We start from the raw sequence: 21541 nt of genomic DNA, 5'->3' as shown, positions 1-21541 counted from the left end.
CGGGGATGCTCATCGTTTTTTTTTTCCCCTCTCCCTAATTTTGTCATTTATGTGTTAAACCTTTAACTGGAATTTAGTATGTACTAGGCACTGGAGATACCAAAATAAGCTCAGCCTGGTCACTGCCTTCAAAGATTTGCAGGATGGTAGGAGGGAAAACTCCAGTCAGAAGAGAACTGCAATGTGAATCATTCAAACAACAGAAAATCCCCGAACTATTTATACTGTGAAATCTGTCATCCAGGGTGACCAGAGGACCACTTTCTCAAGAATTAAAACACTGTACAAAAGAAAGTTTTGCTGACTACCCACTACCTGTCACGATAAGGCAATTCATATGTGCCGTTTTATCTAGTTTTCACCACAGTGCTAAGTAAATGCTAACCTTGGAGCTTTACAGATAAAGAGGCTGAGACTCACAGAGTTTAAACGGCATGATCAAAATCAAAGGGCTCATAATCCTGATACAGTCAGAATTTGAACCCAGGTTCCTCTGTCACTAAATCCCAAGCTCCTTCCACACCACGATTTATGTGGAAACAACCCCTCAAATAGTGTATTCTTAGAAGCCATCCCCAAATATTTGTTAAATGGCTGTTTTGACTGATTAAATGAATGGATCGACGAAGCAAGCTCTACGGAACATAATTTGATCTAATCTTGTCACAATTCAGAAGCTACCTCGAGATCTTACGCTCAGTCTTAATAATTACCTATTCGTTAATGATGGAAGCAGCATAATTCTGTACAGTTTCTCACAATTTATTCATGCCTACACTACTTTCATTAGTTTTGCCATGTTTGACTACTCTTTGTGCTATTGTTTTTCTAGAATTATCTAAATCAACTGAGCTTTTATTTTTTGAACAAAACAATCTACTCCTGTGTTAAATGGAAAACCAGTGTCACTGGTACTGATAAACAGAGGAAATATGAGCAAAAATAAATGCAATGAAAGTAAAGTGGTGCTATTAAATTCTACCCAGATAATAATATCTGTCTGAGAGCCTCTTGTTTTATTAAAAGGAAAAATAGCCATTGTTAGAGGTGTGAGAGTCTAGTTGCAAATTATATGTAATTTGAAGGCTTGAAATAGAATTGAAGAGGGAATAAATTCCTCTCCCTTTGGGCCTTGATTCTGCCATATCTAAAACCATTTTGCACACTTCTAGAGGTATGTGCCTCACATTTTGGAAAATACTGTTTCAAGAACTAAGTTTTTAGATTTAGATTTTGAAGTCAACCATCTGACTGGCTCTGAATTTTAACTTTACTAACTACATCCTGGAGCAAACCTCTTTGACCACTTTCCTCAACTATAAAACAGTAATGATGATACATACTCCATGGCTGTATTTTCAGTATTAAATGATATATTTTTTAAAATATTTATTTGTTTATTTATTTGGCTGCTCCGGGATCTTTGTTGCCACACGAGGGACCTTTCGTTGCAGCACGTGGGATCTAGTTCCCTGACCAGGGATGGAACCTGGGCCCCCTGCATTGGGAGCACAGTCTCAACCACTGGACCACCACCAGGGAAGTTCCAATGATATAAAGAGCCTAAAACAGCAGCTGGCACATAGTAGGTATATACTAAGTATTAGTTTCATTCTTTCTTTCCTCTTGTTGATAGCAAAGATGCTTCTGCAGTGGGCTTGTATGACGTGGTGGTTAAGAGCACTTGAACTGAGCAATACCTGTATCTGATCCTGGCTGTGCAGTCTTAGGCAAGTTGCTTAACTGTGTCTCAGTTTCATTTTCTAAAAAGAAGATGGCTCTACCTCACTGTCTTCCTGGGAAGACTAAAAGAGATCACGTGTTAGCAGAGGCCTAACACCTAGTAAGAACTCAACAGGTGATAGGTGTCATTATTACTATTACTGGTGAGAGGAGGTAGAATTTTGCAGGGAATGATGTAACATGATCCATATGAAGAAAATGAGCCTGGATGATAGAGGGCAGGAGGGCAGTCAGCTGCACAGGTGAGGAGTGTTGAGAAGCTAGAACTACCTCAGAGCCGCGGATCAAGAAATTCCACTCTTTCCCAGAATGGATGTGGCAAAGGAGAGAAAGGAACATTCACAATGCCCAGATTGTGACAAGTGTCTCCTCGGAAACGGGGGTGCGATAGATCTTCTCTGCTCCCACTCTGTACAGAACTGAAATGTGAAGGCAGACAATGGGAGAATGTCTTATTTTCTGTTCAGCTTTATTCACAGTGACAGTCCCGAAGGAAATGTACACAGTAGACTACGGCAGCAATGTGACCTTGGAGTGTGATTTTGACACCGGAGGTCACACGGAACTCGGAGATTTAAAAGCCAGTTTGCAAAAGGTGGAAAACGATACAACCTTGCTCAGTAAAAGAGCCACTTTGCTGGAGGAGCAGCTGCCTCTAGGGAAGGCCTTGTTCCACATCCCCCAAGTCCAAGTGAGGGATGCAGGGCAGTACCGCTGCCTGATCATCTATGGGATTGCCTGGGACTACAAGTACCTGACTCTGAAAGTCAAAGGTGAGTACTTGCAGGGATTGGAATCCCCGGAGGTGTCTCTCCAACACAGGACCTGCATTAGCTGCAAGTAAACTGGGAGGATGGCTGTAAAGAGACAGAGAGCTACCTCAGAGAGAACAAAGCCCCTGCTCAGAAATATTTTTCCGTATCTGAGTGTAAAGCAGTGGAGGTGAGGGTAAAGAGGGGTAGAGGGAATAAAAGGGGTCTAGAGAAAGCCAGGAAAGTGAGTCCCTGAAAGGTGGGAAGGTACCAAATGTAAGTTTTGCCTAATTCACAGGAACGATACTGATTTGATATTAAACTACTCTTACAGAGTCCAGAGTTTTTTAAACCATGATTTGACACTCATTAACAGATTAAAATATCAATTTAATGAGTAGCAACCAGGTGGGTGGTTTTTTTTTTACCAATAAAATGAATGAGCAGAATGAATAGAATATATCAGGGCATCACATAGCAGGGCTTAGTGTTGTTTCGTGAAATACAGATTATTTCAGAGGTGTGTGTATGTGTGTCTTTGTGCGTGTGCATCTTGGCTCACGGTGTAAAAAGTTTTTTCTCACTCTGGGTCATAGTCTTAAAAAGCTTGGAAAATGCTGCTCTAGTCCCAGCCTTATCTATTGCACATGAAACAGCTGGAGTCCAGAGAATTGAAATGGGCAGCCTGAGGGAGCCAGTGAAATCAATAGCTGTCCCCATTCCTCTGGGTTGAGGGCTCTCTCCACCACAACATGAGCCAAGAACCTAAATCTGATAAGAATCTTCAAGTTCTTTTTTGTTCTGGGAAAGGTCATTTGAGGAAAGACATGTAACAATTATAGAAGAATAGATTTGGCTCTCTTCATTAGTTTGTGTTTTTCAGCTTTCACTGACTGTTCTGAGTTAAACTATGTCAGTTTTTCTCTGTCCCCTCCGTATTCCACCCATTAGACCTCAGAGGATCTGTTCTGTCTTCTAGAGGGTCTGTGGATTTTGATCCCTGAAGACCATTGACCTTGACAGCAGTGGTGTGACTTTATGATCTGATACAAAGAAGGACAAACTAGAATAACTAGACATGAGGGTGAATGCTGTTTTCACCTGTGACCTTGGGTGGGTTATTTCACCTTTCATAATCTTGCATTTTTCTTATTTGTAAAAGAACAGCAATAGTAACGTCTACCACATAGGATTATTACAAAAATTAAAAGAGAGAATGAACATAAAGAACTGGCACATGCTGCATGTCCAGAGGTTTGGTTCAAAGACCCTCAATTACTGCAGGAATGGCATCCTCTTACACCGCAACTAATAGTGAGTCATCAGGAAAGCCCTTAGCCTGGATGTAACTGCCTTCTATCTTTAATGCATTTCCTACATCCAGGCATCAACTGGGAGGAACTCCAGAGCATTGAAGTTAGGCTGAGTTCAACCAATGGGAGGAGAGAGGGCTCTACATCTTCACGATCCCCTCGTGTACTTGGGTACCTGCACCCCTAAATCACTGCCCCATGTTTGTTGATCTCTGAGTGCTATAATGCACCCAGGGTCTTTGGGCAATTTGATACCAGTCCCACTTTTTCTCGCTCTGGCTGAGGGGTGTCCTTCATCCATGGGACGGCACTCTGCCTGCTTCCTCACCTAGATCAGGGAAGAATCAGGCGTGGAACAGATTTATTCCTCAGAACTTCATTAATTAATTAGTTAATTAATTCTTTAAACTCTTAATGATTTTCCAGCTAGAGTATATGGGATCACAAAGGCTTTCTATGGGATGCATAAGCATAGCCAGTTTTAGGAAATTAGTTTCTAAATCTTCATCATCCGCAAATACTTATTCCCCAAATTGTGTGCCTGAGAATGTGCCTTCCAGGCAAGGCTCTTGGGGTTCCCCTAAAACACTTCCTCTTTTATTTTTGTTTTACCCACTTCATATAAAGCCTACCTCTCACCCACCGTGAATACAGTGCATTGCCCCGAGGCATACATTCCTCTGTAGTGCTGAACAAAAGAATGATTGGAAACACGGATACCTTACCAAACGGTAATGACTAACAAATCCTTCTGCACGTCAAGAGGTGTCAAATTCTCTGTTTTCAACAAAATTGAAGGAGGCCCTAATAGAGTTAACAGCTAATAATAATAAAAAAGTAAATTTTTTGTCATGTAAATCATTAAGGCTTTCAAAGAATGAAATGATATTACTGTAACCGAACTGCTTCCATTCCCACCTACTTATTCATATGAGCAAGATTCCTTGGCCCTTACAGCTACAAAAAATGAAAAATAGAAATAGAATTGATGCTGAACCTTGTCTCAGTCCAACCGTAAGTCATATGCATCCTCAGATTCATGAACAGATTGAAAAAGAGTCCCATCCATCCCGTTAAGAGATACACTTCCAGTAAACTTTTTTATGTTTAATAATTATAAATATTCATAATATTTTATCTTTTGATTTTACATGTGTTGATAACAATGGAAATTAGATTTCAATGCGGAAGAAAACTTTGAACACTTAAAGCCTTATGGTCACAAGAAAAAAAATTTAATTTCAATAGCTATACATGTTTTGTTGTTGCAAAGAAACAAAAGGGTAATCACCAAAAGAGCATTCCAACATGTTGAATTAGGATAAAATTCTGTAGAAGTGGAATGGGAACTGATATTCAAGGAATGAAAAGACACATTGTAAAGTTCTGACCATTAGAGAAGAATTTTTGTATGTATTTTTCAATGGATGGTGGTGTGTATGAAAGAGCTTCTTTGGTATCTAGGTGACATTGGATGCATTTGTAAAAGAGTGAAATAATTGCCTTACTAAAAATATGTGTTTATAAAGGGTTAAACATCATATATTTTCCAATATAGAAACTATAAAATATTCCAAGAATGAACTTAATAAATATGTGAGAAGGAGCACACTGCATCACAATTGTTTTAGGAGAAATGCAAGCCAAAAAAAAAAAAAAGTTGGAGATCAGCACCTAAAGATATTCTACCCAGATCAGGGGTCTCTGAAGGAAGCAGGGGAGATCTGGGACCCTAGTTAGGGCGTGCTTAAACAGACTAAGACTAGAAGAAGGATGTGCTTTGTCCTTAAAATACCTAAGTTTTGGCATACAACTTGAAAATAGGTTTATAGCATTTTCTTTGATGTCTGGGCAACAGTTCATAATAAATACAGTGAAAAGAGAACTGAATTCATAAGGAAGGGGAAAAAAATACTAGGTAGCATAGCCAGAGAGTCTAGATGAGACAGTAACAGAAGCCTGCAGTTTTTCAAAAGCCAGGTTGCAACCCCAAGACAATTATAAATCAGTCAGAGGAAGGCCAGGGAGTGTGACTGAAGAAAAGAGCACAGCGGCCCTGAGAAGCCAGAGAGTGAGCCCACAGGTCACGAACTGGCCTGAGCAAGGATCCCAGGCAGACACAGAGCAGGTACTAAGAACAGAAGTGCCAGACCAGCCTGAAGGCCTGAGCAGGCTGAGGCTTACAGAAGTACTTTAAATGAACAAAAAGCCCCAAGATAGAGTACAACTTCAACAACTGGGGGAAGGAGGCAGCATAGTTTCCATTTTCTCTCGCAAGAGAAATGGCCTTCACCCTAAGAAGGGGAAGACAAACGGCATAGGGCATAGGGAGGAGACAGCCCCAGAGAAGCAACTCTTCATCATAGTGAAACCACGTCTGTACGTTGAGCCTCCAGGCCCAGAGAAAGCATTTGCGAAAAGAATTTAACTCACGGGGCTAAATCTCTGCTCTCAGTATCTTTTCTCCCCTGAGGAAACAGAAGGGAATAAGGAAAGCCTGAGTCAAGAAAACAATACCCTGAATTTTGAAGGAGAGAAAGCTCCTGGAAATTACAAACTGTGTAACCTGATGTTCCTCTCCAGGCCGTTTAACAGACCAATTGAGAGCCATCCTGAAAGATATCTTTCAGTGACTGTAGAAACCTTCCAGGATTCTCTAAGATTAATACATGTAAAACTACATTTTTTCACCTTAGTTATGGTCATTATGATGATAAAGCAGATAATATTACATACAGTAGTAATGATAATATAGTACTATCATATAAAGAAAATAAAGCTTATCTTTATTTCAGAAATGCTGGAGTTGCCAGTAATGTTTGAATCATATAGTCAGAGACACCAGGATAACAGAAACCATTTAAACCAGTGGAAAATGAAATCAGAAAATAGTAATTCAAAAGATGGAACAGACTGAGAAGCCAAATGGGGAATAGGGAGGCAAATCAGCAGTTAGCAAATGCAAGAAGATGCTACGACACTGCTGGGCTGGAGGGAAGGGGGGAAGGCAGGATTAATGGGCCCAGGGGCGGAGTCACTTGACAGACACTGGAACCCTGTCCAGTGGTGTCTGGAGCCAGGGAAGAGATGTGGTTGCTGATGGAGAGGCCATTATAGCATAGAGTGCGGTGGAGAAACACCCTTCCTCCTTCCTCCTGCTTGCCCTCCAGTCTTCCCACTGTGCCTGCTGTTGGCGGTCAAGAGCCTGGGACACGCAGCCTGCAGGAGTCAGCTTTCCTACAGTACAGAGCAGAAACTGAGGGATGGATCTAAGGGCAAACAGGTCCAGGACTCACATAGCACACACTTTGTGCATAAAGTGGTAAAATGTGGGGTGAATAATAGTGTCATTGACTGGATCTATAACCGACTGAACAAGTAATAGTTGTTGACTAAGGGCCAACAAAGGTCTTGGGTCAACCTGGAGACAATCTCCAGTGACAAGGGGTCTGTGAGAGCCAACCTAGCTCTTTCAACAAAATGGATCTTATGAACTTAGGCTGCTTTAAAACCCTGTGGAGGGCCTAAATTATGCTCAGCACATAGGAAATAGTCACACTATACTTTGTGCTGCTTAGGTAATATCTGGAATATAGGTCACGTTACACTGGCAAAAATAAAGTGTATCCAAAGACTGCTATCTGGAGCTGGGGCTGAAAATTATGTCCTGTGAGATATGGTTGAAGGAAGTAGGCATGTTTTACCTAAGAGGTGGATCTTCAAATATCTGAAGAGTTGCCTTGTCACATGAAAGCGATAATAATAATTGCCAGTACTAAGTGACTAATAAGTTCTAGGTACCTAACTCATTTAATCATCCTCACACCCCTGTTAAGGATAAGTATTATGGTACCTATTTTACAAATGAGAAACCTGACGCTTGACAGGTCACATAACCAGCACTTGGCTTAAGCCTAGTCAAACCTTTCCGACTCTGAAGCCCATGTTCTTAACTACTATGCTCACCGTATGTTGTTTTGCTAAACCAGAAAAGTAAGTACCAACGGATTGAAGCTACCATGAGGCGAAATTTGACGTGGCACCAGGATGATCCTCCCAATGAAAGTTTGTCTAATTATGGCAGTGACTGCCTCTGGAAGTAGGAGCTTCCTTTCATAGATGTATTTAACCAAAAGTGAGTTATCTAGCAGGTTACTAATATCAAGGAAAAAAAGTAATATTAAAGATAAAAAGGGGCATTTCATAATGAAAAAAATCATTTTAACAGGAAGATGTAACAATCCTAAATATGTATACATCTAATCATATAGCTTCAAAATATATAAAACTCACAGACCTAAAAGGAGAAATGAACAAATCCATAATCATATTTAGGGATTTCAACTCATCTCTATTACAGCTGGTAGAACACAAAAAGGAAAATAGAAGAGTAGAACAACATGATTAGCTGTCTTGATCTAGTTGACATATATAAAACTTATACCCGACAACTGCAGAATACACATTGTTTCCAAGTGCATGTGAAACATTCACCAAGAGAATTATCTAGTAAGGCTACCAGAGAAGATACTTCTCATTGAGCAGGAAGTTGGGCTAATTGAATTTTAAGACTACTTCCACCTCTGAAATTCTAAAATATACTCATCATCTTTTCCTAAGAATATCACCCTCAGTCCAGCTTCCCCATTGCGTGTTGCTGATAATGATGTCTTTTCAGCCATTTCCCAAATAAGAAAGAGGCTGTGGAGACATCTTTAACATTATATAGACATAGGGTGTGGGCTCCTGTCCCTCCCCCAAACCTCACGCATTCTTTTTTAAAAATTTTATTTTATTTTTCAAATTGAAGTATAATTGATTTACAATGTTGTATTAGTGTGTACAACAAGGTGTTTCTCATATATATATATTCTTTTTTTCAGATTCTTTTCCATTATAGGTTATTACAAGATATTGAATATAGTTGCCTGTGCTACGCAGTAAATCTTTGTTCATCTATTTTATATATGGTAATGTGTATCCATTAATCCCAAACTGTTAAGTTAACCCCTTTGGTAACTATAAGTTTGTTTTCTACGTCTATGAGTCTATTTCTGTTTTGTAAATAAGTTCATTTCTATCACTTTTTTGAATTCCACATATAAGTGGTATCATACGATATTTGTCTTTGCCTGACATACTTCACTTAGTATGATAATCCCTAGGTCCATCCATGTTGCCTGCAAATGGCATTATTTCATCCTTTTTAATGGCTGAATTATATTCCATGGTATGTATTTACTGTACAATGGAACCTTCTTTACCATTTCATCAGTCAATGGACATTTACGTTGCTTCTGTGTCTTGGCTATTGTAAATACTGCTGCTGTGAACACTGGGGTGCATGTATCTTTTCAAATTAGAGTTTTCATCTTTTCTGGATATGTGACCAGGATTGAGATTGCAGGATCATATGGTAACTCTATTTGTAGTTTTTAAGGAACCTCCATAATGTTCTCCATAGTGACTGTAACAATTTACATTCCCACAAACAGTATGGGGGAATTCTCTTTTCTCCACACCCTCTTCAGCATTTATTATTTATAGACTTTTTGACGATGGCCATTCTGACCGGTGTGAGGTGATACCTCATTATAGTTTTGATTTGCATTTCTCTAATAATTAGTGATGTTGAGTGTATTTTCATGTGCCTATTGGCCATTGGTATGTCTTCTTTGGAAAAATATCTATTTAGGCCTTCTGCCCACTTTTTGATTGGGTTGTTTGTTTTTTTTTTTTTGATCTTGAGTTCTATGAGCTGTTTGTATAGTTCGGAAATTAATCCCTTGTCAGTCACATTGTTTCTCGCCGATTCTTTTAGCTGCACCTCTCTCCCTTCTGCTCCCTTATTTGTATATCCCAAGTCAAAGCCTCAATCTAGCTCCTGACTCATGGCCCTCCTACCTCTGAGATCACCTATGAACTCAGCAACCAAGACCAGCGTCTTGTCCTGAGCTACCTTGCTGGAGCAGGCCAAGCTCTCACCTGTAACACACTACTCCTATGAATCCATTTATTCTACTCTATGCCCCTCCAAAACCCCAGAGCTTACAGAAATAATCTACAACATAATAGGATTAAATGATTATAAGAGGACATCAAATGAAGTGAAAATAAGTGTAGATAAAATAACATAACATGAGATAAAGTGAGAATTCAAAATGCTTGCTTCAGGTCCTATTGGATTGCTAGAGGCAGACCAAAATTGGCTCCAAGGAGACTGGTGAGTCTAACCAGTTCAAGTCCTTCAGTAGTAGGCTGCTTCAGAACCTGATTCTTCTTATCTTCTTCTACTTCTGGGTACTTCTAAGTCCCCCTGGAAAACATATCCTCTTCCCATGTATGTTGCTTCCTCCCTAGACTTTTGCAGTTACATAGAGGATCATCGTCTTGTAATGATCCCGGTAGAGAATTCAGAATGCTCTTCCCATGAAGGGCATGAGTTCCAGGGCCCTCAGCCACCCCATATTCCAACTGTTTCCTTATTTCTTACTGGAATGTGAATTTTGCCTACCTCATGAGGTCCTTGTGTGGTTTCAGTGAGATCAGGTATATTAAGCGGATGGAGTCAGGGTTCAGAGCTACTCACCCCTGCTCTAAGTTCTTGACTAAGTGAGCCATACCCAGAGGAATCAGTAGCTAAATGGAAAACGAACTCCATTTTTTAAATTAATAACTGGATGAGCACATGATTTTCTTGTTTCTTTCTCCTTTGTCTTAAAAAACTGAGTCCAGGTTTTTAGATTGGACCCAAAGTTACTCATCCAACCAAACTCATAGATAAAAAAATCTGCCCCACCAACCCCTCCCCCCCCCCCCCCCCCCCCCCCCAGTCATAAGCAGAAGCTGGAATACTGTGGATGAGAAAGATGTAAGAACTTTTTGAGACAGGTAGGCCAGCAGGCCCGGGCAAGTACACTTAATGGCATGGAAACAAGAACTTCAAAAGAAGGCCACAGGTTATTAATAGCACTTCAAGGCGCAGTCACCCTGCTCTCCAGTGACCTGTGACTCAGTGAGTGACTTTGGTTATAACTAATCAAATTCACAAATCATAACATGGAGACATAAGGAAAGTTCTCAGAAGGCAAAAATTGTGGAGAGGGATATAAGTATTCCTTCCACCTCCACAGAATGGAAAAGCACAGGGCATGAACTCAGCACCTAGAAAACACGTAGTAAAGCATACGTATTTGATATTTTCCACATGGCTGTTATCATTATTTTAATATAAAATTGCTTTTCACAGTTTGTGCTCATTTATACTCTCCCCCAAAATTTAAGAAAAATGTTTCATCCTGTCTGTGCCATATATACATCTTTACTTCAAAGCGTGTATTGAAATTTTATTTCTTAAAGAAGTATTTCCTACCTAATGAAAGCTAGTGCTCACTCCCTCTTCTTTTCACCAAAAATCAACAGGTTACTTTTCACACTCCCTGGTATCTGCACATGTGGTTAATATTTATTTATTTTCAGCTAACATTTGAGATAATTGGACCATTTGTCCTTGTGTCTTCCTGGTGCTCTCAATGTCACGTGTCTATTTTAGACCTCAGTTTTCTAGAGGGCAGGGAAGCATATCTGATGAATTCATTCAGCATCGACTGCAGAGAAGGGTGAGAATGTGTGTGTGTGTGTGTGTGTGTGTGTGTGTGTGTTAGGAGAAGTAACTAATAAATATACTCAATTCTTGACTATAAGCAGAATCTAGGTCTTTTTCAAAAAAAAGTAATAATAGCATTCATCAAGTGCTTACTGTGTTCCTGCGCTTTTCTGAGCACTTTACATATATTAACTCATTCATCTTCAACGTGTTGCCAGAGCTGCTCTTGGTCTTTGCTCAAAACCCATCAGTGCCCACCTTTAGCAGGACTGAACATAAATCTAATCTTTAAAGTGTCCAGAGATAAGAAAGGAAGCTACAAACAAAAACAAACAAACAAAAAAACCCCAAAAAACACCCCAAACCCAGATGGAACCAGCTGGGACCAAGATGGTAATGAATCTGACCTCCAACAGATGCCTAGATCTTTATTTTTTCTCCTCCTAATCTCAAAGAGGACAGAGGAAAGGAGGAAGTGGGAAGAAAATTTTCTGCTGAAGATGTTAGAAGTAGTAAATAAAGTGAGATGTGGGGGTTATCTAGTGATTTTGTTTATCCAGCCTCTCTTTGCTCCAGTCCCCAATTGTAAGACAATTTACAGCAATAGGGGAAGGCACAGGTTGTAGTAGGGTAAAGCACCACTGAGATTTGGAATTAAACCTCGGGTGTGCATGAATTGGCTCACCAGTTAAAAGCCCTGTGACCTTGAGAGAAATACTCGACCTCTCTAGCCTGAGTTACCGTCAGCAAAAATTGGGAATATCAACAATGTTGTTTTGCTCTATTGTAAAAATTAAATAATTCAGTGTATGTAAAATATCATGATATCTGGGACCCAGGAAATGTTTTAAAAGTTAAACCCATTCTTACTTAGTATGATAATGGTAATTTTATTTCAAGTGGTATTGAGTGCAGAGATCTACAGGAATCAGAAAAGAGAGATGTATTTCTTTTTCTTCTTCTCTTGTCCAGCTTCCTACAAGAAAATAAACACCCGCAACCTTAAGGTCCCAGGGACAGATGAGGTAGAGCTCACCTGCCAGGCTGAAGGCTATCCCCTGGCAAAAGTGTCCTGGCCAAACATCAGTGTTCCTGCCAACACAAGCCACACCAAGACCTCTGACGGCCTCTACCAGGTCACTAGTGTTCTGCGCTTAAAGCCACACCCCGGCAGGAATTTCAGTTGTGTGTTCTGGAATGACAATATGAAGGAACTCACTTCAGCCATCATTGACCAAGGTAAGAGCTGCCCGTCCTTCCTAGCTCTACCAGTCAGGGTTCAGGCAAGAAACAGATGGTACATTCAGAATGAATAATCTGAGGTGAGTGTAATAAAGGGACTGTTTATGAAAGTATGATTAAGCTTTAGAAACTGCTAAAAGTAGTGCAGGACACCTGGGGCTTCAAAAGTCAGGGAGCAATTATCACCCTGGAGAGGCTACTGGAACCTGGAAAAAGGAGCCGTGGCCTCCAGTACAGGGATGCTGCCACCTGCGGCAGCTCCAAAGAGCAGAAGCTGATGAATGGATACCCCTTCCTCGTTCTCTTCCAGTCTCCAATCTCCTACTGGTGCCTCCCATTGGCAGAACCCGGGTGTAAGTGAGAGAACAAGGAAGTCCACTGATATGTTCATAAAGTCAACCTCTCGGAGCTCAGAACTGAGTGTTGCAGTGGAGAGAATGGATCCAGAAACTGAAAATAACCAGCATGAAACTAATCACTGTGATTCAGGCACAGTGGCACGTGTCAGCAGTATGAATACTACTTTGCTGGCTTTGCTGCCAGCCAAGTGGTTTTAGGGTTTTCCAGGAAAACTGACCTCTTAAAAAAATTGCTTAGAGACCTCACTGGCTATGCTGAGTCCCATACTTTAGAACTTCGTGCACCAGCAAAATTTCTAACAGTTTTGGTAGTCTGACAATTTTTTATCTGCCAAGAACATTCATTTGACAAATAAGAGCAGCTAATATCCAGTATCATAATCATTTCATAAGAGATAGGTCGTTTTATTACCAGAAGTGTGTTTCCTAGTATTCCTATTGTTCCACAAACATCGTGGGCTTAAGACAACACAAAGTTATTAGCTCCTCCTTCTGGAGGTCAGACGTCTGAAGAGGGCTTCCCTGGGCTCAAATCAAGGTGTCAACAGGATTGCAGAGGCTCTAAAGGAGAATTCATTTTCTTGATTTTTGCCACTTTCTGGAGGCCACCTGCCCTCTTTGGCTCATGGCCCTTTCCTCCACCTTCAAGCCAGCACCTGCATTACTCAGATCTCTGCTTTTGTCGTTACATCTCTTTCACTCTCTTGCCTCCCTCTTCCACATTTTAAGGACCCTTGTGATTACATTAGATGCCTCCCCCCAGTACATAGCACACCCTGATAATTCAGGATAATTTTCGCATTTCAAAGTCCTTAATATAATCACATCTGCAAAATCCTTTTGTCATGTAGGGTAACACATTCACAGGTTTCAGAACATGGACATCTTTGAGGGGAGCCCTTATTCTGCTACCATACCAGCAACGGGTATAATCTCAGAGTAACGGACAGTCCCTAATAGTGATTAAATTTGACTTTATAGATTTGCTATGTTGTCATTGTATTTCGCTATTTGCCCCTTATCTTAGTTAGATAAAACATAGCCTATAATGAGGACTTGTGTGGCATGCAGGTATTCAGGTGGTGATCTCAGGGAACAGAAGGGAGAGGTTTAGGAAATTAAGACAGGAAAGAAGGAAAAGCAAATAGAAGGGTGCATTATCAAAGCTGTTGGTGTGGACAACAGAAGCTCAAATACTCAAGGACCACCTGAGAAGTATATAGATCCTCTCCTAAGATGGGTCCTCAAAGGGCTACAGGTGGAAGGACTAAGCCATCTGCTCCCACCGCCAAGGGTTAACAGTTGTCCCCAGGAGAGGTACCTCCTTCTGCTGTGAGCTGTGCCCGCCTGAGGGCTGAGTGAGCTCCCCTCAGCATCTGCAGCAAGAAAAGCATTCAGGGCAGAAAGCCACGTGTCCACTCCAGGCGAGTCACGGACCGGGACGGGAGTCGAGGCCCGTCCTGAATTCTACCCAATCTGTGGCTGAAACCAGCGGTGAATCCGAGAGGCGGTGAGGAAGGACGACAACAGTCTACCCTGGCACTGCTCAGGTCTGCCCGTTCATGCCCTACCTTCAGTCCACTGTCTCCGAGCCTTCGGGCAGGGACGTAGCTACAATTGCTGCACAAGGTACCTATGCGAGAGTTCAGGGAACACGTTGCAGTTCCTGCTGCTGCAACGGATCCCAAGCCATAATTAATATTTGTCATCTCTCTCATCCACCATACATCTTAGATTTCCCTCACGGCACATCTCAGATGGAGTAGTCTGTTTGGCTGGAGGGGGAGGGAAGGAGGGGTGGGGGGTGACTCAGACGTGCAGTCCTGAGAGCCCTCGCCCTTAGCAGACTGAAGTTGCTGCCGTTGCCTTTTCATTGTTATCACGGGGTGTGGAAGTAACAAGACTCAGAGAACCCGTGGGTCCCTGAGTTCCAGACACAGTCATCCTTGCCTCCATGGTGTAGCAGCATTCGCGTTCTTTATGGTAATCAAGATTGATTACTCTGCCAGCTCAATGATTCTTTTCTTTGCCTGCGGGTCCAACAGTGGTTAGAGTTCAAGCTGTCTAGCCAGTAGCTATAACTTTAGATGCAGCAGAACCCACCCCTTGGTACAGCATCCTTTTGTAGAAGCACTTGCCACTAGGAAACTGGACCTTTAATCCAGTAGAGCCGAAATTTGTGGAGAGGAGAAGCAAAAATTCTACAAGTGGTGACTGGAAGGAATGATGAGAGGGACCAACCTTCAGCACTGGGGGAGCCCTGGCACAAAAGAAGCACATGGCTGAGGCAAGACTGTCCTGGGAAAGTGAGTTAGGACCCGCACAGAATCATCCATCATTCGGTCACATTCGGTCACTCAGCCATGGCTGAGATCAGGGGTGGGACAGGCAGAATATGAGCTGAGGCACCGGAGACACCTTCTCGATCTCAAATTAAATTTTATCATGGATGGCACCAATCCACAGACCAGACTGAGAACTTTCATGTGACTCAATGTCCATCTCATCATTAATTTCCTAGCATATTTTCCTATAAAAAAAAATCCTCCCATTTACAGTTTTCAGAGGCAGCTAGCTCTGTTGTCTTCTCCAAACCCTCAATTCCCCACTTCCCCACCTGTCCACACTTGCCTATCCAATTCCAACCCTAAAGTTAGCCCAGCTTCTTTCTAACTAAGCTATTATGATGAAGTGAGGAAGAAAAGAGGACTCATGCTAAGGGTCTTGAAAGAAATGAAGACATTAGAAACATACCATTTTTAAGGCCAATTTTGAGTGAAAATAGTGAATTAGGCAAGTTGACATTTCAACATTCTCTACCTCTTTTTTAGCCACAGCTAAGACCACCAGACTTGTCACCTGATAAAAATTGAGCTATAACTAATTCATACCAGAGCTCCACAGCCTTAAATGCTAACAATCCCAGGGGAATTAATTTTTTCCAAGAATTGTTCAGTCAACTGTTCTTCGTTATGTGGAATTTTCTGCCTGGTTAATGGTTGGCCAATACTTTGGATGAAATGTGATTTTCTAGAATGACACTTATATAAGGATCTTCACTGGGAAACAGGAGCCTGGATAAAATGAATTTGGAAATAACTGGAATCTACACTTCACATCACTGATTACATCAGTATTTTTTTTCTTCGTGGTAGAGAGGTAGAAGGGCAGACTAACCATTCCTCTGGAAGCCTTGAGGCGATGAGACGTTAAGAATGGAGTAAGCTGGCCCTTCTCTCCATGGAAGCCAACGGAGCTGACGGGATAGTGAACAGTCGTGGGAGGGAGCTGTGGGGTCTGCACCTGAGCTTGGGAGCTCCAGGATGCGACTCATGAATGCAGCCTATCCCCTGACATGGATCCTCTGCTCTAGGCAGCGCCCCCTCCTCTCCCCGTACTCTCTGAACCTGCGTGTACCTCTCCCATCACCACGACTTCTCTGCTCAGGCAGTTTCTCCCACATAAAATATCATTATTCACCCTCTTTGCCAGCTCTCCAAGGCAGCTCAGGTAACTCCAGGGTACAAAGCATCTTTCCCTCATCTTGCCTCCTAAGACCTATTGCCTGTACCATTTCTTTGTTTACCTTGACGGCACGTGTCTTTTCTCTTTCACTGCTATTTTATTTTCCGTGTATTTTAACTGTTTACATGAGTCTTCTTTATATCCAAACTAAAGCAAAACCTGAGTGCTCTGCCCATGATAAGTGCTCAGGAAATGTCAGGTTAATGGGTTGGAGGCTTAGTCTTGGATGACCCCAGGTGCATCATCCCAGCTGCTAGTCTGCGTCCACAGCCAGATCAGAGCAGTCAAATGATCCCCTAGTTTGTGGGACAAATACCAGCAACAAAATAACCAAAGTCACATGTCCTCCCTGGGTTCCTTGCTTCTGTTTCTCAAAGGCATTTTTAAGTTGTCTTATGACTGTCCCCTTCTGACTCATTCTCATATAAGTTGAGCTGGTCACCGCTGACTTCTGTGACCCACAACATGCTTCTCCAGAAGTCAACGAATAGAACAAATTCAGCAGTGACCGTCTGGGGTGGGAGGTGCTCCAGTGGCTCTAGAATAGATGACTGAACATCCTACTTTTCAATCAGAAATGAAGGAGCAATGAGACCATTTTCCTTTTGAAACAAGATTCCTTCCGCTCAGCCAGTATTGCATTTTCATTAGGAAATGTAGTGACATTGGAGCACAGGAAATAACTATAACAAGACCCTTGTAGGGCTGACAGAGAAGCTCTCCCAGGAGACCTGGAGGTGACTCTCTGGCAGTGGTCAGGAGCACAGGCTCTGGAGTCAGATGGACTTGAATTTCAAATCCTCTCTCTGCTACCTACTAGCTTTGAGAACATGAACATTTGACTGAGCTACCCTAGAACTCAGCCTCTCATTTGTAGAATGAGGGTAAATAATGGTAGATATCTAATAAGGTTATTGTGAGGATTAAATGAAATATGTTTGTAAAGTCCTTAGCAGCCAGAAATGATGGAAACAGGAAAAAAAAATATGGCACCTTTGGCAAGAAGCATGGCTTCCTGGTGGGTGTATGAGGCTGTGGATAAGGATAAATCCAATATTTTTCCCATGGCATCATGACATCATTGTTAAGTAGCAGGCAATTATCATAAAACAGTCTAGAAGAATATATATTAGAATATTGGCTAAGAGACCTCAAAATGCAGTGACTCAAACAAAGCAGGAGTGTATGTCTCTCTGATGTCACATTCAGAAATGGAAGGTGGTTTAGAGCAGGTAAGTTGCTGTCTTCCATAAATTCATTCAATAATCCAGGTTCTTTCCATCTCGTTGCTCTGGCACTCTCCAGGATGTCATCCCTGTTGAGTTGTCAAAGCTGTGCCACTGCCACATTCATGTTTCAGCCTTCAGAAAGGGAGACACATTCAGTGTGTAAAGGCCAAGACTCAAAAGACCCATTCTCTAGTCCTGAACTTAGTTCAAGTGGTCAGCCACACCTAACTGCAGGAAAGGCTTAGAAATGTAGTCTCAGAGAAGCCATGTGTCCAGCTAACCGCTAGCTAATACTAGGGAAAAAACAGAGAATGGATGTAAGGTATAAGCAGCAGTCTGCCATAAGGTAACTAATGACAGGGAAGACTTGGCAAGGTAGACTGGACAGACAGATGGTCACTTCAGCCCAGCAAATCCTTATTGACACCTTTCATGTAGCTGGCACTTGGCCCTATGGGAGATTCAGAGATGACTTAGAGAAAATCTTTGCACTTCAGATACTTACAACTAAGCAGACTGATGTCCTGCTGGATGTTCAATGCTAGAAAATCCTCAGGAAGGGCTCCCCTGTTGGCGCAGTGGTTAAGAATCCGCCTGCCAATGCAGGGGACACGAATTCAATCCCTGGTCCTGGAAGATCCTACATGCCACAGAGCAACTAAGCCCGTGCACCACAACTACTGAGCCTGTGCTCTAGAGCCTGCAAGCCACAACTACTGAGCCCACGCACCACAACTATTGAAGGCCACACACCTAGAGCCAGTGCTCTCCAACAAGAGAAGCCACCGCAATGAGAAGCCCTCACACTGCAATGAAGAGTAGCCCCTGTTCTTCACAACTAGAGAAAGCCTGTGCACAGCAACAAAGACCCAACTCAGCCAAAAATAAATAAATAATAAAAATAAATCTTTATGCAAATGTAGAGAATGGACTTGAGGACATGGGGCTGGGGGTCAGTGGGTGAAGGGGAATCTGGGACGAAGTGAGAGAGTAGCATTGACATAGATACACTACCAAATGTAAAATAGATAGCTAGTGGGAAGTTGCTGTATAACAAACGGAGATAAACTCAATGATGGGTGATGCTTTAGAGGGTCAGGACAGGGAGGGTGGGAGGGAGTCATGGGAGGGAGGGCATATGGGGATATATGTATAAATACAGCTGATTCACTTTGGCATACCTCAAAAATTGGTACAAGAATGTAAAGCAATTATATTCCAATAAAGAGCTTTAAAAAATGTATTTTTCAAAGAAAAAAGATGCTGCTACTTTCTGCTGATATAAAATTGGGGTAAATTTTCTAAGAGTTTATTTCAAATATGTAGACATTTAGAAATAATATTTATGAGCACTAAGATGTATGATTCTTATTAGATCTGCTATACTCTTCAATGGTAAGTTATGGCTATGACACTGGGGACTTCACAGAAGTACACTCGTCTTTCTAAAAGCTCCACTATGTGAGGACAACAACTTCCCCACTGCTATGGACAGAATTGGATCTCCCCAAATCTATGTTGAATTCTTAACCCCTAATGTGACTGTATTTGGAGATGGGACTTTGAAAATGGTAATTAAGGTTAAGTGACGTCATAAAGGTGAAGGGCCCTAATCTCATAGAACTGGTGTCTTCATAAGAAAAGAGCACAAATACACAGCTCTACAAGCTGGGAAGAGAGCCTCCGCCAGAATCCGACCACACTGGCACCTTGGTCTTGGATTTTCAGCCTCCAGATCGACCACTACAATATTTTGTAAAAATAAAGCTACTTATTCCTCATAAGAAAAAAAGAAAGAAAGAAAGAGAAAGAAAAAGAAAGAAATATTTTTAAAAAAAAGGAAAGAAAATCCTCAGGAATAAGTAGAGTTTGTGTGGAAGGGATGATGAGGGAACCTGCACAGGAAGAGGGTTTGCATAAAGGCACAGAGGTAGGGACCTCTCCTGTTGTGGGGACAGTGAGGACTCCTTGACTTACGGTGCTACATGCAGCAAGTACTTAACAAGAATTTCCTAGGAGCTATTAATTAACATGGGTTATATATGGTAAGGGAAGTTACCTAGACGTATTGTGGTGATCAGTCGCAATATATACAAATATCAAAGCATTATGTTGTACACCTGAAACTGATATGTTATATGACAGTCATACCTCAAAAAATTTAAATATGGATTACCCAATGTGTAAATGAACCAGACGTCTTAATCCTTTTTTTCTTAATGTTCACCACAATCGTAAGAACAGGGACAGATACCTGTGGGGCCCAAGCTTTGGATCAGACAGATGTGGGTGTGCAGTCCTGGCTTTGCCACTTACTTAGCAGGGATGAAAGAAGAAAAGAAAGAAGACATCACGATAGCTGTATCAGAATGATGAAAAGCATGGGGTCTGGAATCAGGCAGCCTGGATTATATCTCAGCTATGTCACTTGCTGTATAACTTTGGGAAAGTGTCCTAGGTCTCTGTGCCTCACTTTCTTCATCAGTAAAATGAGGGTCATAGTAGATCCTGCCTCATAGGATGGCTGTGAGGAGTAAAAGAGCGAATACATACAGCATTCACATACAGACAGCATTCATGGAGCAGTACCTGGCATGGAGTAAATGCTCCATGCAAGTCAAGCTGGCCATGTTGGTTATAACCCAGTCGTTTGGCCAACTTGTTGCATTACCTCCCAGCTACCATGTAATGGGATTCTGCTGCTTTTCTTTCTTTCAGGTGATATGGAATCCCCTGAGATCCCTCCATCTTCACTGCTTCATATTTGCATCCTCTCCTTCAGCCTTGCTTTAATGTTCATAACCACAATGATAGTCCTAAGAAAATGGCTCTGCCAAAAGTTTTATTCTGGAAAAGGTAAGCGAGTTTTATTCATGGTAACCAAGTGGACCGGGTGTCTGCAGTGTGAGTCTTTGCTTGGCCCCACCGACCTATAGCTTTCCAGCTTCACACGAATCCATTCAGGGCTTATGGATTTCTTTGGGCTTTTCCTGATGATTTTTCCCCAGAAGAAAATGGCTCTGGTCTCCAGTGAGCTGGATTCTTTGCACTGAATATTTTTAAAGGAATGTTTTGTTCCTGTGGCTGAAATTGTTTGCTGTGTTCTTTGAGCCAAGAAATGTCACCAGTCTCATGAGATCAGTGTTATTTTGGCAATAGAGATGACTATGTGGTCAGAGTTCACTGGTGGGAGGATGCCAGGATCCTTTATGAGGATTCCTTTAGTTCTCATTCCTCCTTTACCCATTCTGGGTCTCAGCTGAGCCGAGCCCTCCTCCTCCCCACAGGAACCTGAATCTTCTGGTTGGGTAAAAAAAGGAAAAAAGTGTGAGGCTGTTTGGGGGTAGGGAAAGCACCTGATTGGTGGTGCCCTGAGGGCTTTCAGCAGCTCCCTCCTCAGCCTGTCACAAGCTCACCAGCGCATTCCTATTCTGTTGTGACAGCTGGGACAGAGCATGCTTGTGGCCTTTGAGCCCAGGCCAGAATACCTGCAGGCCTATCTGGTGCGTTCCTAAACTGTTCCTTTGTCAGTACCCAGAGAGCTCCTCCCAAGATCTATATAAAATAGGCCTATAAAAAAGGAAAATGCATCTGGGAATAATTCAGTAGGAATTTGGTGTGGTCACTATTTGAGAATTGGGGGACTTTTAGGTGATTGTTATGCTACATTTACAGTCTAACTTCTATATTCTCATCTGCCATGAAATATTGTCATAATTTTTCCTTTGCCTTATGTGTGCATTAGCTTGAATATTAACCACAAAACCCTCTC

At 41.9% G+C, this 21541-nt stretch overlaps 1 protein-coding gene across 2 annotated transcripts in view; it reads left to right on the top strand.

Moving 5' to 3' along the window:
* Positions 1 to 21541, top strand: part of PDCD1LG2 (programmed cell death 1 ligand 2) — a 93402-nt gene that overhangs the window by 21913 nt on the left and 49948 nt on the right. For both annotated transcript variants that reach the window (XM_057724517.1, XM_057724516.1), the window contains 3 exons: positions 2211 to 2516; positions 12387 to 12653; positions 20488 to 20625. In XM_057724517.1, coding sequence (XP_057580500.1) covers positions 2211 to 2516; positions 12387 to 12653; positions 20488 to 20625 — 711 coding nt within the window. The remainder of the gene's footprint in view (positions 1 to 2210; positions 2517 to 12386; positions 12654 to 20487; positions 20626 to 21541) is intronic.

Source organism: Hippopotamus amphibius, chromosome 2 (genome assembly GCF_030028045.1).
Source record: "Hippopotamus amphibius kiboko isolate mHipAmp2 chromosome 2, mHipAmp2.hap2, whole genome shotgun sequence".
Lineage (NCBI taxonomy): Eukaryota > Metazoa > Chordata > Mammalia > Artiodactyla > Hippopotamidae > Hippopotamus > Hippopotamus amphibius.
The sequence above is the reverse complement of the archived record's forward strand: the minus strand, read 5'-3'. Positions and strand labels throughout refer to the sequence as shown.